The sequence below is a fragment of the Rhinoderma darwinii genome, chromosome 7 (assembly GCF_050947455.1).
Source record: "Rhinoderma darwinii isolate aRhiDar2 chromosome 7, aRhiDar2.hap1, whole genome shotgun sequence".
In the NCBI taxonomy this organism is placed as follows: domain Eukaryota; kingdom Metazoa; phylum Chordata; class Amphibia; order Anura; family Rhinodermatidae; genus Rhinoderma; species Rhinoderma darwinii.
The window spans coordinates 66,657,480-66,671,615 of record NC_134693.1 but is presented as its reverse complement, the minus strand read 5'-3'; the positions used below and the strand labels follow the sequence as shown (position 1 = coordinate 66,671,615).

The 14,136-nt window shown below is 42.3% G+C and overlaps 1 protein-coding gene across 2 annotated transcripts in view; it reads left to right on the top strand.

The window, feature by feature from the left end:
- The window catches only part of KIFAP3 (kinesin associated protein 3), a 131,876-nt gene extending 118,315 nt beyond the window's left edge, over positions 1-13,561 (top strand). For both annotated transcript variants that reach the window (XM_075833497.1, XM_075833496.1), the window contains exon 20: positions 13,049-13,561. In XM_075833497.1, coding sequence (XP_075689612.1) covers positions 13,049-13,157 — 109 coding nt within the window. In that variant the 3' untranslated portion in view covers positions 13,158-13,561. The remainder of the gene's footprint in view (positions 1-13,048) is intronic.
- The last annotated feature ends 575 nt before the right edge of the window (positions 13,562-14,136 follow it).

Genomic DNA, 14,136 nt, shown 5'->3' with positions numbered 1-14,136 from the left:
GGTATATCACAATGCTTTAGAAAATTACGGTATGTTGTTTTTCTAAAATTGAGTAGTTACTTATTTTTATGCACCTAGCCAGTTTGAAAGAGCACTGGAGGTGCTGGAATGATGGAAAAACCCCAGAAATTGCCGATTTTGAAAGCTATACCCCTCAAAGAATTTATCTAGGGTGTGGTCACTTTTTTAACCCCATCGTTTTTTTTGCAGAATCTTGTGAAAAATAAAATTCTAAATTTTTTCACAAATGCCTCATTTATAGGACAGATTTTTCAGACAAAAAGCATGCAAGTGAAGAAAAGCACCTCAACATTTATTAGACTATTTTTTCTGAGTTTAGAAATACCCCCAAACTGGCCCTAATCTGCTATTGCTGGACATATGGCAGGGCCTGAAAGTATTGGAACACCACAAGGATTTTGAGGCCTTATTTTACTTGGATGATTTTTAGACACGTCATGTTTGAATAGGCCTGAAATATTGTGCAGATACTACACCATATTACAAATCCTAGGTATTCATCTAGGGGTATAATGAGAATTTTTCGTTTTGTTATGGGGATGTTCAATTTTTAAATGGCGAAACGGTATGATAAATGAAAGGGACGAGAATTGTACATGAAAGGGACAGATGAAAATAAAATTTAGTACTCCAGAGTGGTGTGGTATATCCTGGTATTCAAAGTATGTCCCCTCATGACCAGTGCTCCTGTAAATTACAAACGAGTTGTACAATAACATTTGGATAAAGTACACCGCCAGTTTTTTGTACCAAATTTTAGATTTTTGCATGGCATTGTACCGCTTCAGCATCTGGTCAGATAGATGCATTCCCCCCATAAATGTATTAAATGTATTATACGCCTGGATACACAGGCAGTGACGTGGTGATTGATGTTGACAAGGGAGCAGGTGGCATCATGGATTGATGTCAGCATCAAGGCATCTTTCTTGTCCCTGAATTTAAAAAAGAGCACCCTGCTCTTCCCAAGCTGCAGGGTTTGGCTTAGAAGGGTCTTTGGGAGGTGCCTTTTATTTTTGCGGACTGTCCCACACGCCACCGTTTTCAAGTCACTTGAACGGGGGTACACTCGTGTACCAGTTGTCAATGTACAGGTAGTACCACTGATCAAGCAGTGGATGCAGGAGGTCCCACGCAATCTCTCTAGTTGTGGTCAGGACGGCTCAATGTGACTGTCCTTCCCTCCCAACTCACATAACTTATACATTTTAATCCCATACCTGGCACGCTTGTTGGGAAAATACTGCCTGAATTTCACCCTTCCATTGAAATGCACCAGGGACTCGTCGATGGCAATTTCTCTTCTAGGGGTATATGAAGAGGAACATTTTTTGACCAAATAAGGGGTCTAATTTTAAAGAGGCAGTCGAAATTGGGGTCATCCAGGGGGGGGGGGGGGCACTGGGAATTCTCTTTGTAGTGGGTACATTTTTGAATTTCCTCAAAATGAGCCCTGGGCATTGTGGTGCGGTATAAGGGGCAGTGGTAGGGAATATCAGTGGACCATTAGGCCCTCACCAATGACTTCTTAGTTAGGCCCATATTCAGGACAAATCATCGGTACTGCAGCATTTCTGCTTTGTTGGTGTGATGTCACCTGTATAGCCTGGCATAAAAAGTACGGGGGTTCTCAGCAATAAATTGTTGAACACAAAGATTCGTCTTTTCAACAAGGCTTTCAGAAAAGAAGAGCTGGAAAAATTATATTTCTGACAGCCCTGCTGTCTGTACTTACACTCCTGCAGCAGCAGTAAAGTCTGGTACTTGGGGGGTGTTGGAGGCAACCATTTACAGTGAAGGAAATAAGTATTTGATCCCTTGCTGATTTTGTAAGTTTGGCCACTGTCAAAGACATGAACAGTCTAGAATTTTTAGGCTAGGCTAATTTTACCAGTGAGAGATAGATTATATAAAAAAAAATACAGAAAATCACATTGAAAAAATTATATATATTTATTTGCATTGTGCACAGAGAAATAAGTATTTGATCCCCTACCAACCATTAAGAGTTCAGTCTCCTCCAGACCAGTTACACGCTCCAAATCAACTTGGTGCCTGCATTAAAGACAGATGTCTTAAATGGTCACCTGTATAAAAGACTCCTGTCCACAGACTCAATTAATCAGTCTGACTCTAACCTCTACAACATGGGCAAGACCAAAGAGCTTTCTAAGGATGTCTGGGACAAGATCATAGACCGGCACAAGGCTGGAATGGGCTACAGAACCATAAGTAAGACGCTGGGTGAGAAGGAGACAACTGTTGGTGCAATAGTAAGAAAATGGAAGACATACAAAATGACTGTCAATCGACATCGATCTGGGGCTCCATGCAAAATCTCACCTCGTGGGGTATCATTGATCCTGAGGAAGGTGAGAGCTCAGCCGAAAACTACACGGGGGGAACTTGTTAATGATCTCAAGGCAGCTGAGACCACAGTCACCAAGAAAACCATTGGTAACACATTACGCCGTAATGGATTAAAATCCTGCAGTGCCCGCAAGGTCCTCCTGATCAAGAAGGCACATGTACAGACCCGTCTGAAGTTTGCAAATGAACATCTGGATGACTCTGAGAGTGATTGGGAGAAGGTGCTGTGGTCAGATGAGACTAAAATTGAGCTCTTTGGCATTAACTCAACTCGCCGTGTTTGGAGGAAGAGAAATGCTGCCTATAACCCAAAGAACACCGTCCCCACTGTCAAGCATGGAGGTGGAAACATTATGTTTTGGGGGTGTTTCTCTGCTAAGGGCACAGGACTACTTCACCGCATCAATGGGAGAATGGATGGAGCCATGTACCGTCAAATCCTGAATGACAACCTCCTTCCCTCCACCAGGACATTAAAAATGGCTCGTGGCTGGGTCTTCCAGCATGACAATGACCCGAAACATACAGCCAAGGCAACAAAGGAGTGGCTCAAAAAGAAGCACATTATGGTCATGGAGTGGCCTAGCCAGTCTCCAGACCTTAATCCCATCGAAAACTTATGGAGGGAGCTGAAGATCCGAGTTGCCAAGCGACAGCCTCGAAATTTTAATGATTTACAGATGATCTGCAAAGAGGAGTGGGCCAAAATTCCATCTAACATGTGTGCAAACCTCATCATCAACTACAAAAAAGTCTGACTGCTGTGCTTGCCAACAAGGGTTTTGCCACCTAGTATTAAGTCTTGTTTGCCAAAGGGATCAAATACTTATTTCTCTGTGCACAATGCAAATAAATATATATAATTTTGACAATGTGATTTTCTGTTTGTTTTTTTTTATATAATCTATCTCTCACTGGTAAAATTAACCTATCCTAAAAATTCTAGACTGTTCATGTCTTTGACAGCGGCCAAACTTACAAAATCAGCAAGGGATCAAATACTTATTTCCTTCACTGTAGGTGCAGGTGCAACCTGAACGCTAAACCGACTGCGAGGAGGTTCCTCTGAGTCATTTGAGGAGGAGGACACCGCAAAAGCGGATCCTACATCACTCACACACTGTGTCCGATGCGAGCATCTCATATGCCTCTTCTGCAGTGTATGTTCTGCGGGCCATTTTTATCTTATATGTACAGAAAATGTATATATGTATAATGTATTCATACTAATGAATACTGTATCTATATGTATAATATAGAATTTTATTTTGTTTTTTTACATCAAACACGAACTACACTAATATTTATTTTATGACCCTAAAACTGACTAACTTACACTGACAAAAAAACGATGACTAACGGACGCTGACTGACAATCACACACTGACCGACGCTGACTGACAGACGGTCTGACACTGACTCACGCTAACTAAATTGACACTGACTAACAATGACTAAACACTTTTTAATGTTTTATGATTTAAAAAAAATAATAATAATGAAAGCTCCCTTATACAATGTGGAGAGGTAGGGGAGTGATCACAGTGGGGGAACTGTGATCAAGGGGTTAATTGGGGGTACTTGGCACTCTCTGAACAAACCACTCTCAAGACAAACGATACAGCCTGTCGTAAATTTTCACTGTACGGTCTAACCAATTGGAGCCATCACCGACAAGGGACCACTCTGATTGGTTACTTTTAGTATGCCTGGAGACAAGGACAGTCCCTGGTAGCAGTTAACTGCCGCTACATTACAGCACCGCGTGGCGGTTAACTTTTAAAGTGCGGATGTAACTGCACGTCTAGGTGTACGATGTTACTGCTCACCTGCACTTGCAGTTACGTCAAGGTGCGGGAAGGGGATAAATAATTTATAATTATCATAGTTCAGGCATTTATAGACATGGCGTACCAATTGTGTTTCGTTTATTTTACTTTTTTACAATATGTTAGAGGGTAAATATTTGTTTTTGTTTTTTTTTAAACATTTTATATTTTTTTGTACATAAAAAAAACTATTTAGCTCTTTTTTTTTTTTTTCAACTTTTTTTTTTCTTTAGTCCCCCTAGGGGACTTGAATTAGCGATCGTTGGATCGCTTGCATGATACACAGCAATACTAATGATGTATTGCAGTATATTGTGATTTTAACAGGCTCCTATCAAGCCCAGACCTGGCGGCCTTCATTAGGCGTCCAGGCTGCCATGACAACCATTGGCATCCCGCAATCGCGTTACGGGGGGAGGGGCGATGGGCTGCCAGAGGTAGCTGGTTCCCTCTTTCTTACTGCTTAGATGCCGTGGTTACTTTTGACCACGGCATCTAAGGGGTTGAACGAGCGGTATCCCACTCATTACAGAGAAGTGTCAGCTGTTTCATACAGCCGATACCCACTTAGTATGGAGTGGTTTCAGCCCGTGAGTTCGCGCTATACTTCCCCCTAAAGTAAGTATACGTCAAATGTTGGCAAGGGATTAAGGTATATCGTAAAAATGTACTGAGGCAGCTCTTTCTTGATAAATATGTTGCCTTATAAACTGAATATTCTTTTAAGCATACCAAAACCTTAGAGGTGACTTTTCAGAATTAAAAAGCAACTGTCATGTAACGTCTATGAGGCTGTAATTGGACTGACGAGGAAAGCTGATCACACCCAAAGGTGCTGAGCGCTTCTGCTGCTTCATTTCAGGAATTGTGTAGGTTCTCAGCACCCTGACCCACGCGGATCAAAACTTCTGATATGTTTCTATTACATATCAAAAGTTTTCTGAAAGTGCAGTTACTCTTTAAAGCGTACTTAACTTTTTAAGTGACTTTTCAGAAGAAGCTGCCATATGTGTGTGCATGAGGAATAACACTATTTTTGACTTGTATTCTGCATTTTTTAGCAGTTTTCCCCACTTTAGGCTCTATCTCTAATTCTCAGTTTTCTTAGCTAGTGGGTGGAGCCCAACTTCTATCATGTCTTCTATACACTGCACACAAAGAAGAGAACATCCTGGTCCCCTATCTCTATCTATCACATCTATATAAAAGCTGCAGCAGCATGGAGGAGATCATACAGAAGTAATAAGCAGTGTAGCTGAGAGTGCATCACTGGGGTGAGACAGTAACACTTACAAGGAAGCAGCAGCACATCTGTCTGTGTCTTTCTCATCCTGCTTCTTCCCCCCCCCCTCCCCTTTCCATAGACTTGTATGGGCAGTGTTTCTGTGTCTCTTTCTCTGTCTGCTCTCTCCTCCAGCTTTCCCTTCCTTTCTCCATAGACTTCTATGGGTAGTGTGTTTGTGTCTCTCTCTGCTCCTGCTCCCCAATCCTCTCTTCATAGACTTCTATGGGAAGGCTGTGAAGAGACACCCCCTCCCTACTTCCTGTAGTCTGTCTCCTCTGCTCTGTAATTAGGAACTGATTTTGCTTGACAACAGGGGGTGGACAGCAGATCACAGGAAGGGAGACACCTAGTGGCAGTAACTTCACACAATTTACATGGATAAAACAACAAAATTTTAACAGTAAGTAACTGACAAAGTTGATCTATATCAGGTATACTTTTAGATTAGCATAAATTGGTTGAAAAGTTAGTGTCTATTTAAGCTGTCCTGTGTGTATAAATTATATGACATGTATATGGCATTTTTCACCAGTTTTCCTCCTCAGCCGGCTCTATCTGTAATTTTTCCTTGTGCTAGGGGGTTGAGTCTAGCTGCCATGAGATCCTGCTACCCTATCTCTATCACACGCAAACATGGACGCATCATCAGCAACATGGAGAGCATTCCACAGCCGTAATGAGTGTATTAGTGATCCCTTATGCATTTTTACGTAACATGTACACCCAATTTAGCGGTATCTTCCCACAAATGGACGTCCAGTGGCGTAACTACCGCCGTAGCAGCCGTAGCGACTGCTACGGGGCCCGCGGCATGAGGGGGCCCGTGTCACCCGCCGGCACGGGCCCCCACCATGGCCGGAGGCTCCGCTAGCAGCCGCTATGGCTGCTACAGCGGGACGCCACTGAACACTACGGCAGAGCATGGAGGTATCTCCCCGCTCTGCCATTAAACAAAAGACATGTATCCCCTATCCACAGGACAGGGGATACATGTGTGATCGCTGGCATTGATAGGGAGAACGGGGGACTGAAAGTCCCCTGAAGTACTCCATCACAAACCTCGGACTTCCGGGGTCTGTGTCGGCAGCTCCGTAGAAATGAATGGAGCGCCGGTCGCGCTTGTGCGCATGCGTGACCAGCACTCCTTTCATTGAGCTGCGCAGACGCCGGAAGTCAGAGGTTAGTCATGGAGAACTTGGGGGGACTTTCGGTCCGCCGTTCTCCCTATCGCTGCCAGCGATCACACATGTATCCCCTATCCTGTGGATAGGGGATACATGTCTTTTGTCTTTTCACACTGTAGGTCGCTGTATGGCGTTCCCTACAGGGGGGGGGGCTGTATGGCGTTCCCTACAGGGGGGCCTGTATGGCGTTCCCTACAGGGGGGGACTGTATGGCGTTCCCTACAGACCCCCCCCTGTAGGGAACGCCATACAGCCCCCCCCTGTAGGGAACGCCATACAGCCCCCCCCCTGTAGGGAACGCCATACAGTCCCCCCTGTAGATAACGCCATACAGTCCCCCCTGTAGATAATGCCATACAGCCCCCCTGTAGATAACGCCATACAGTCCCCCCCTGTAGATAACGCCATACAGCCCCCCCTGTAGATAACGCCATACAGCCCCCCCTGTAGATAGCGCCATACAGCCCCTCTGTAGATAGCGCCATACAGTCCCCCCTGTAGATAACGCCATACAGCCCCCTCTGTAGATAGCGCCATACAGCCCCCTTTGTAGATATCTACAAAGGGGGCTGTATGGCGTTATCTACAGGGGGGGCTGTGTGTGGCGCTATCTACAGGGGGGGCTGTATCGCGTTATCTACAGGGGGGACTCTGGCGTTATCTACAGGGGGGCTGTGTGTGGCGCTATCTACAGGGGGGCTGTATGGCGTTATCTACAGGGGGGGCTGTAAAAAAGGCACTATCTACAAGGGGGGGCGTTGTGTGACACCCAGGGGAGGGGGGCCCCAGCCAAAAGTTTGCTATGGGGCCCAGTCTTTCCTAGTTATGCCCCTGGTTACGTCTATTGGATGGCGCGGGCAAAAGACCTATGGCCACATTATATGCAGCGGGTGCAAGCTGTAGTACCTCTGATCCTGGTCGTTTAATTGCCTAGATGCCGCGGTATCTAGGTGGAAAGATAGAGTAAGAGGGCTCCCTCTGTCACCCATCCGCGCCTTGCAATTAAATCTCGGGTTGCCAATGGATTACCATGCCTGCCTGGGGAATAACAAACGCCCCTAGGCCTGCCTTGGTTGTATGGTTATTAGGCCATGCTGAAGGCACAGCCTAATAGATTGCCTGTTAGTTTGTTACTGACAGGCAATAATGCTTTGGTATACCAAAGCATTATAGAAGCAATCAAGTGATTGCATTGAAAAGGTGCCTAGTGGGGCTAAAAATTGAAGTTAAATAAAGTTTATTTAAAAAAAATTACAAAAGCGTTCACTTTAAATAAAATAAAAAACACGTTTGTGATAAAAAGCGGTTTTATTTTGAAAAGTAAAAAAAAAATACACACACTGTATATAGCGTGAACCGTAACGACCCGTATAATGTTCTTCAATCCGCACAGTAAATGGTGTAAAAAAAAAACAAAACAAACAAAGGCAGAATAGCTTTTTTTCTTGCCCTTCCAAAAATAAAAATAAAAGTTAACCCCTTGGCACCGCAACCATTTTTGTTTTTTCCTTTTTGATTTTTCCTTGTGGCATTCCAAAAGGTTGTGGTTTAATGTACTAAGAAACTGAAAAAATAGTGGTAGAATGGGAAAATAACGGATTACACCATTGTTTTTTGGGTTATGTTTTTACGGCGTTCACCGTGTGGTAAAAACGACGAAGTGTATTGGAGTGTATAGTACTTTTAAACGGCTCCTATTATGAGCAGCCTTGGTAATAGGAGCAGAAAGATTGCACATATGCGGGGGGCTGTATCAGGGTTCCACAACAACCATCAACACCCTGCGGACGTGGGGGATGGGGCTGCGGCGAAGGGCGGACAAATGGGCCCGTCCCCTCTTTCGAAAACGGCAAAGATGCCGCGGCAGGGATCTGAGTTATCTCCTATCATGGTCGTTGCAGGCCCCTGAGCCTGCTTACATTCCCTCTTGGCGGCTGTGACGTACTGTTACGTCACATCTAGCCAAGGTGGTTAATCAATCATTTAATTTAAATTAGTTTGATTTAAAAATGTCTGATCCGGAAAAATAAAAAGTCATGGCCTTTGTAGTGTTGGAACGTAATATTTTTTTCCCCATGAAATGTGCTTTTATTGTGCAAAAGTAGTAAAAGATTAAAAAGTACATATTTGGTATCGTACAAACTCATAGAATAAAGGTAACTTGTTATTTATCCCGCACAAAGAATTTCACTAAATTTATGATGCAAACAATGGCGGAACTGATGTTTTTTTCCCATTCTTCAGAAAGAGTTAATAAAAGTCAATAAGTTATATGTACTCCAAATACAACTAATATCTAAAAAAAAAAAACAATCCTTCATACAGCTATGTCCATGGAAAAATACAAAAGATATGTCTCCCGAAATGTGACCACACAAAAATAAAAAATAAATCCTGCAGTACTGAAGGTCAAAATAGTCTCGGCCTTGTAGGGGTTAAAGATAGATTTGATGATTACTTACATTACCACTTTTCCTATTTTTAGTAAACAAAAATAAAATGTGGGATCAATAATGTGAAAGTGAAGCCATCCCACTTGGTAACATGAAATTGTGAAATGAATGCCATATATTCCTACTGCTCTGAATCTGACATGGGAATTTGTGTTGTGACCTTTCTTTTAAGACATTCCTCTATCATATAATAGTCGATGTTCTCACGGGAAGACTATTTCTAAATTAAAACAGATGATTTTCTAGCAAAACCATAATGTTAACATTAGCCAGAACACTGATTCAGAAATAATATTGCATTTCACGCACAAAGCAATAAAAAAAGTGTCTGACTGCTACAACTGGATCTACCGAACACATACTTAGCAGCACAAACCGAGTCCCCGGCCTACATTAATTACTGAATTTACGCCTGATTTGGTCTGATTTTGGCAGACAATGTAGAGGTTAAAAAGTCGGATCTAAAATTTCGTTAACATTTGCGGCATTTGTCTTCTCGCTCCAAAAAAGGAAACAAGCGAACCAGTGGGTGTGGACAGACTGTAAACGTACTTTGACGACCCTTTCCAATGTCATTGGTGCCAAGTACGCCAATATTACTCAATGTGGGCCACTAACTTGAATTTAACACTAGACTTATTGGCAAATAATGCACAATTGCGGTAGGGCAGAAAGTTTTTATTGACGCAACCAAAGGACAGCTGATTAAAAAACAATATTCACTCATTGCAATGGTCATGGTTTAATAGAAGGACCTGTAGGTTCATTGAAGTTGGGAAGTCCCAGTTTGCGGACCACTGATGTAAATGTATAAAACATTTCTATCTATGGTATGGAGGGCTGGGCCACAATGGCTGCCAGCGAGAGATGAGAGAGGGAGGGAGGATGGAGTATCTTTATATAGAGACACAGACATGGCTGGCTGATGAGATATTTGCCCCATGGCACACCAGAAGTAGCTTCTTTGTATATCAGAAACTAAAGAGCCCGGCCATGTGATGATCACACAGGCACAGGGTTTGTTACAAGACCCGGCTCTGATAACTGTACTGTGGGGGTAGAGACAGACGTAGGTGCCCCTGTCCGGCCAAGGTGCCACGCCGACATGCAGATTAACTGGAAATCACTGAGATTTTCTAATGATTGGTAAAACGGGAGTTTTGGCCGCTACGTGAATCCCTACCCTAACTTGTCGGTATCTGCGTGATCATCACATGATCAGAACAATAAAGGTTGAATGACTCCAAGCAGAGATCATGAAATCGGGAAAGTATACTGAAAAATTTTATTATGTTTGTGTTTTCAATTCGATATTCCATGTTTGAAACGTCTATACTTGGCTTTGGAGTTTACGGCAACTTTCTTCATGACATAGATCTACGGAAGGAACGATCATTGCACAACTATCGAGGAGTAGTCGGCAGTTCTGTTTTACATGACATGGTTGTTTTTCTAGCTATTGGCAGACTATTACTTTTTTTTATCATTTTTTTTACACATGGTTCTAATGAATTTCTGTATGTGACGCTCATAGTGGCACACCCTTGCAAGCGTGGATTTCAAGTCTGTTCAGCCTGGAACTAAAAATGCTACTTAAAGAGATTGTATGAGATTAGAAAAACATGGCTGCTTACTTCCAAAAGTTGGGCCGCTCTGGTCCATGGGCTGTGTCTGGTATTGCAGCTCATTCCCATTCAAGTGTATGCGGCTGAGATGAAATATCAGAGGGCGATTCCTAGTATTTAGAGCAAAAGTCAAATCTTTGCAATAACACCACTGCTTATACATGAAAACGCTGCTTTTTCTAAGTTAAAAATGATAATATTGCTATATATGTACACGTTGTTGAATTAGGGCCTGTTCACATCACCGTTGCCCTTACGTTGAGGGGTTCCGTCGAAAGTTTTCCCTCAGGTTAACCCTTTGAACAGAAAAGCCAACTGAAACCTCAGCTTCCGTTTCCCTCACCATTGATCTCAATGGTGACAGAAACGTTGCGAATGGTTTCCGTTTGTCACCGTTGTGACAGGGTTCTGTTGTTCTTGACGGAACCAATAGCGCAGTCGATTGATAAACAGAAGTCCAACGCTGATGTGAACAGGCCCTTATAAAGTACTTTCTGGCAGTTTTCTAGAACACAATGTGGAGGCATGTTGAACATTTAGATGATCTGCACCTCACATGTGTTCCCTCTAGACATCTTGTCTGCAGACCCCTCCCAGAATATAAACATGCAGCAAGTTCAGCTGCCACTCCGGGAAGGTCACAGATCACTGCATCAGCCGGGGTAATCCAAGAACTTTTAAGTGCCACAGCATCTCAAATGAAATTTACTCTGACAGGGCTGGCAAGCCAGTGGGAAAAAGAAATATTTGTGCTTTTAGAAGTCCACATGCAAGGTCCTGCCAGTATTACCGAGGCCTGGAAGTGATTTGAGCCTTTAAAAAAAAAAATCATTACAAAAGTGCAGAGGTTTTGCTCACATATTAAAGGTTCTAAAAGCTCCTGAGCACAGCAGGGGTTTAGTTTAAATGTGTTGCCCGTGTTCTTGTTAGTTCAGACCGACCCCGTCCCTTTAAGATAACAATAACAGTTTGTGAAGCCGTTTGGGAGCATGACCGTTGATTTGTGTATCCAGGTTCTCACGTGAATTCGTTGCTTGTTTACGCTATTTATGTCACTTTTTAAAGAATTTGTGTGAATTGAAGTTCTAGCAGATTTGCATTATACAGATATCTTGTGCAGCGATAATAGTCTTTGTTCATGAAGTCAAATGAAGGTTATTCTCCGAACGTGAGCAAAAGGCGTCATGCACACGGCCGTAGTTTTTAACTGCAATTACGGATTTGTAATTGCGGATAAAATACTGTCAGCCACGGATACCTTCCTGTATATTTATGGGTGTTTGTCTGGCCGGTAGAGATGATCCGCTAAAAATAGGACATGTCCTATTTTTTGCATTCACGGACCGTGCTCCTAATGCAGTGGACACTCCGCGGCCCATCCGTGCAGTATTTACTGGCCATAAATACTGCACAGTCGTGTAAATGTGGCCTAAACTGTGTCACCTAATTTATTAAAATACGGTAATCATTAATGCCATATCCATAAAATCCTCGTTATATTTGTTCTGCTCTTTACCTTTAATAGCGTGAAGTTGGTGGGAATCCCTTTCTTGGGGTGCCCGTCATTGTCCAAATAAAGCAGGTCTTGTTACTCAGTTAACCCCCGGACCTCCTCAGTGCTTCTCAGATATTTTTGTAATTGGGAAGTCAAAATTCTGATAGAACAAAATGATGTGCAGTTGTACAAGTTTAAATTAGAATAAATCGGCCTGTCGTGAAACGATATATAAAAACGGACGCTCACAACACAGAACATAGAGCTCAAATTGGCCGAATTGTAACTATAATGTAGCAATGGTCAATGAATATGGACTTGTGCATTAACAATTTCAATATAAATTACACTGACATGCTATGGTAACTCCATTTTATGATTTTTTATTTTTTTATCCCCACAAAATGAAATTGTGGTTGTCTGACTCTACATTAACATCGTTGAATCAGTTGAACAAAAATAACAGAAACAAGAAATATTCTTGCTGTTAAGATGCTGTTTATCCAGTACTGAGTTATCTTTCTTTTTAATCAATATTCAAGAGTGCCATCTTGTGGATAAAGGCTGCATTGCATATATTAGTCTATACCTTGCAATGATGTAACTAAAATACATTAACTTTAGTTTTATCCAGCCCTTGAGTCATATATTATTAGGCAGCGCTTATTATTATTATCATATCTGTCATGTATTATATTTTCCTGCTATTGCTAATATGCGTTTTCTGTGTGAGTAAACCTCCGATTGTGGCATACAGTAACACGTCCTTTTTTTTTTTCCTTCTAGTATTGGTGTTGATAATTTTGGACAATCCGCTGCCATTCCTGGTAGACCTCCAACTGCATATGGCTATCGGCCAGATGAACCTTACTACTATGGACTTGGAGCGCGATAATTGCAGATCAAACATAATCCTAATTCTAATAATGAGGCTGAATTCACATCAGCCTCAGGAAAAGCATGTCTCTAGTCAGTATGAGAAATAATATCTGTGGCTTTCATGTGCAGTTCCTTTGGGGACTTTAGTAATAGTATTTGATAAGCTATGACTTATGGCCTCGCTCCTATACAATGTGTTACTTTAGGCAATGGGAACAGACAAATGGTTTGGATTGGGGAAACTCCAGGAAATAAGTCCTGTATGTTAGGAAGCATTGTGAATGTTTATTGTGAAACTAAATGTCCTCAAGTGTTATTCATACCTTATTTATATTTAATTTAATAATCCTACAACAGCATGTCCTCCGATATTTCAATCTTTTCACCTAGCTCGTGGCATTTAACTCATTTTAAACAAAACTTCAGTGTGAGTTTTATTTATAGATGCAGATATAGCAATGTGTTATGTAAAAAAAAAATGCATTCATTAATTGTATCAACTATGACTTTAGTGCATAGAATGGCAATATGGACTGACATCGCGTAACACTACACTGCGCCGCCATAACATTACAACCACCTGCCTAATATTATGTCGGTCCCTTCGTGTGCCAAAACAGCTCTGACCATCGAGTCATGGACTCCACAAGACCTCTGAAGATGTACTTGGGTATCTGGCACCAAAATGTTAGCAGCCGATCCTGTAAGTTGTGAGGTGGTAACTCCAGGGATCAGACTTGTTTTCAAGCACATCTCACCGATGCTCGATTGGATTGAGATGTGCCGAATTTGGTAGACAAGTCAACATCTTAAACTCTTTGTTCATGTTCCTCAAACCATTCCTGGCCATTTTTTGCAGTGTGGCAGGGCGCATTATCCTTCTGAAAGAGGCCTCTGACATTAGGGAATTCTTTTGCCACACAGGGGTATACTTTGTCTGCAACAATGTTTACAGAGGGGGTACATGTTAAAGTATGATTCACATGAGTGCCAGG